Below are 3802 nucleotides of genomic sequence, written 5' to 3' on the forward strand. Positions count from 1 at the left end.
GGTGACGGCTGCCCCCCCCCCCCCCCGCCTATGCTTGCAACATCTACGAGGCAATCGCACTTTCGGCAGTGCATTACGCCCTTCCACTGTGCAGTGTGCGGGAGGTGCAGCGACGCGCGTTGAAGCGGGATTACCTTCGTGTGACCCGCATGTGCCGCGGTCTTCCCCGCAGCTCTCGTAGCATAAACACTTGCGGAAGCTCGTGCGTGGCCTGTGCCATTAACATCTGACATGCGCGCCCTCTGCCACATGGAGCGCCTTCACCGAGCCCCGGACGCCGGCCCCTTACTCACCAGACTGCGTGCAGTGCCCTTCTCGCGCGTCGGACGAATCCTCGATTTCTACGACAGCTTGGTGGTCGAAGAGCCCACGCCTTCTGCTCACTGGCCCGCCCCACACTGCCGCGAGCCCCTGCGAGTTTCCCTCAGGCTCCCTGGTGTCCGCTCCAAGCGCGTCACTCCTCGCTGTGCCATCGCTCAAGAAGCCGCAGCGCGGATGCACGATGACCTCGCCGGCAGGACTCACGTCTTCACTGACGGCTCTGTACTGCAGGACCACTCTGCTGCAGCAGCCTGTGTCGCCCCCGAGTTCGCCATTGACGTCCAGAGACGCCTGAGCTACTGCGCCCCCTCTACCACTGCCGAGCTGGTGGGTCTACAGCTAGCTGCCGATCTCCTTCGCGAGTCGCCGGCGGTCTCTGGCGCGGCCATCGTCTGCGATTCCAGGGCAGCCCTGCGCCAACTCGCGATGGAGGACCGCGGCCCTCTGCTCACCCAGCGCGTCGCCCAGAGCCTCCTGGCACTTCGTCGGAGTGGTTGCGACGTGCTCCTGCAATGGCTACCATCCCACGTCGGCATCGCGGGCAACGAGGCGGCGGACGAACTCGCGAAGCGAGCACACTCCAGCGCGACCCCACTCACGGACTACGCAACATCGTTCGACTCGGCGCGCATCAACTTTCGCCGTGAGTTGATGCGAGAGCATCCGGACGCGCAGATCGCCGCTGGACACTCCCCACCTCCCCTTCCTGCAACTGGCTTCTCCCGCCGCGATCGCGCGCTCCTCCTCACCATGAGGACCGGTTCGGCGTGGCCCGCTGAACGTAAACATCGTCTCCGCGGCGCGGCTGCACCGAACTGCGTCGATTGCGGCGCGGTAGAAACAGTTGCACATCTCCTCTGCGAGTGCCCCGCCCTTGTCGACGAACGGAAGCGGCTCAAAACTGAGTACCACCGCCACGGCCTGCCCTGTGTAACCCTACAGGACTTCCTGTTCCCCACCGGCTTCGAGGATCGCCGCCGTGGCGCTCTTGTGGCCCTGATCTCCTTCCTTCAACGCGCGAACCTGATCGAGCGGATTTTCTAAGCCGCTCGTTCGGGTTCGCGTGTTGCAGTTTGATCGTGTTGCGGAGGCGGGAGGGAGGCGTCTCGTTTGCCGTTCTAAGCCGCTCGACACGGTAGACCGGGCGCTTCTCTCCCGCCTCCGTTCCAATCACTACCTCATCCTCTTCTCTCTTTCTACCGCCTTCATACCCCCCCTCCCCACGAGTGTTTTGGTTGAGGTGTCTTACACAGAGACAGTTATCGAGCACTCTTCCCCAATTTTCCCTCCTTTTCCTCTCTCATAACCCCATACCAAGAATAATAAAGAGTCACATCTCTGCTGCTTTCCCGGCTGATGCACCCGCCCATGCCCTCGCGTCGCAGAAAAACCGAGTGATAACTCAGTAGCGGCGGCAGGCAGTTTAGGACGAACCTCAAAACAACAACACTTGCGAAACGGAGACGGACGTATTTGCTTTCTTGCATGTGCAAATGCGTGTGCAGAAACAAGATGGAAGGAAAAAGCGGAAAGAAGTGGCTCAAGAACTTCCATCCGGAAGCTCCAGATCCGGAAATGGGCGGCGACGACGAAAGAATAGATGACGCTACTTATAAAGAGCGGCAGCAGACGCGATGGAGGGGCTTTAGTTGACCTCGGGGAAGATGAAGACAGTTTGCTTGAGCACGTGCAAACTTTCATGTCTGCGCTCGGGTAAAAGAATGTAGTAGTTTGGTGAGAACTCCTCGAGAGGTGCCATCTCACGCTGAAAACACCGAACCAAAACGGGGTCTCCGAACTCCTCGTCGCCTTGCTGGGAATCCATCCACGGTGACCTGCTGGCTCGCTCGACATGTCACCGTGGATGTCACCTCCAGGAAGACGCGGCGTTCCGTGCCTCCAAGCGCCGATACTGGGGGGAGACGGCATTCCAGCAGACAGGTGCACGCAAAATGGCGTCTGTCAAGAAGAATTCCAGGGCTAAACGTAACACTTGGTACTTGGTCAAGATTTAATAGCCCTTCAGTCACGGTGTACACAATTGTGTACGCGAACTTCGGAGGCGCGTCACACGCCGCGTGTTTCTTCAAATGGGCTGAAAATTTGTGTGCACATTCGTGCAGGCTTCCTGAGTGGACAACTAGTGGTCATTTAACTTCAATGTGCTGCGTGTTGCTGCAGAGGATAACTTTGCTGGAGACACTACCATGTTAGACGATCGTTCGACGTGCCGCTTTCCAGGACCAATGTGAAGAGTATTTTTTTTCTGAGTTCGAAACACATACAACAAAAAACAAACTGTGCATGCATTTCGGGCCTAATAGTTGATTCTTTTTATGCAAGTCTTGAAGCTGACTGATTCCAGAATAATTAGATAATTACTTACCCGCTAATTAACATTAATTACTGAAACTCACAAAAAACAACACATTCCTTCATTTTCTTTCTTGGAATGCAATACCGAGGGCCTTAGAATTATGCCATGCCAATTTGACGTATTTGCAGACAGTGCATCATAATTCGTGACTGAAGGGGATATTGAGTGTTCTTTCGAATAGAGTTAGTTGTGAGAAGGTGTTGTGTGGTGTGTTGTACTTTTTCTCGTGTCCTTGGTTTTGCGCTGCCCATCTCAAAAGTGCATAACCAATCGCAGCTTGCCCAAATGTCAATTCTTCTGTGCTGCAATAGTTAGGGCTGCTTGTAACGTATGCTTGTGACGTACGCTATGCCCTATGATGTCGTGAATAGCGGGAAACGCGTGGACTTTGCTTAGACTGGAACGTTTATGTAAAAAAGAAGACTAGCGGACATGTTTCGCATTGTATTAGTTGCTCATCTGAGTGAAAGATAAAAGAAATGCTTTGCTAAAATGCAATAGAAGAAAATTTTGCCATAAATGCCTTATTATTAGTTACTGTTCGTAAAATTCCACAAAAAGCGTCTTCATGTCACTAGATATGCTACCAATGCGCTGTAACGTGAGCATGTGGCCTAAATGAACTCTGCGCGGCAACCGATACGCAACGCAAGGTGGGTGTTATCAAGGGTGGAAAATACCCTCCTTGTGAATGCGTAAACTATTTTAAATGCGAAGCATTTCTTTGCCGAACAACGACCATTTCTATCTATCTATCTATCTATCTATCTATCTATCTATCTATCTATCTATCTATCTATCTATCTATCTATCTATCTATCTATCTATCTATCTATCTATCTATCTATCTATCTATCTATCTATCTATCTATCTATCTATCTATCTATCTATCTATCTATCTAGCCGACTACGTCTTGCGCTCTCGTGGTTAGGATTAGCAGGTCATGAAATGAATACCGGGACATGCTTGTCGCATGCGTCATCAAACCATTTGCCCAAGTCATGTGCCTACCACGGCTCCCGGCTACCACGGCCCACGGAATGCGGGCATGTGCTACACGTGACTTAGAGTCTATAGCAACCCAGCAACGGCGAAAACAGAC

At 53.0% G+C, this 3802-nt stretch overlaps 1 protein-coding gene across 1 annotated transcript; it reads left to right on the plus strand.

Annotated features, from left to right (window-relative positions):
• The first annotated feature begins 231 nt into the window (after positions 1 to 231).
• Positions 232 to 1365, plus strand: LOC119378740 (uncharacterized). The gene has a single exon (XM_037647776.1). The coding sequence runs from the start codon at positions 232 to 234 to the stop codon at positions 1363 to 1365; it is 1134 nt and encodes a 377-aa protein (XP_037503704.1).
• The last annotated feature ends 2437 nt before the right edge of the window (positions 1366 to 3802 follow it).

The sequence above is a fragment of the Rhipicephalus sanguineus genome, unplaced genomic scaffold (assembly GCF_013339695.2).
Source record: "Rhipicephalus sanguineus isolate Rsan-2018 unplaced genomic scaffold, BIME_Rsan_1.4 Seq9535, whole genome shotgun sequence".
NCBI lineage: Eukaryota > Metazoa > Arthropoda > Arachnida > Ixodida > Ixodidae > Rhipicephalus > Rhipicephalus sanguineus.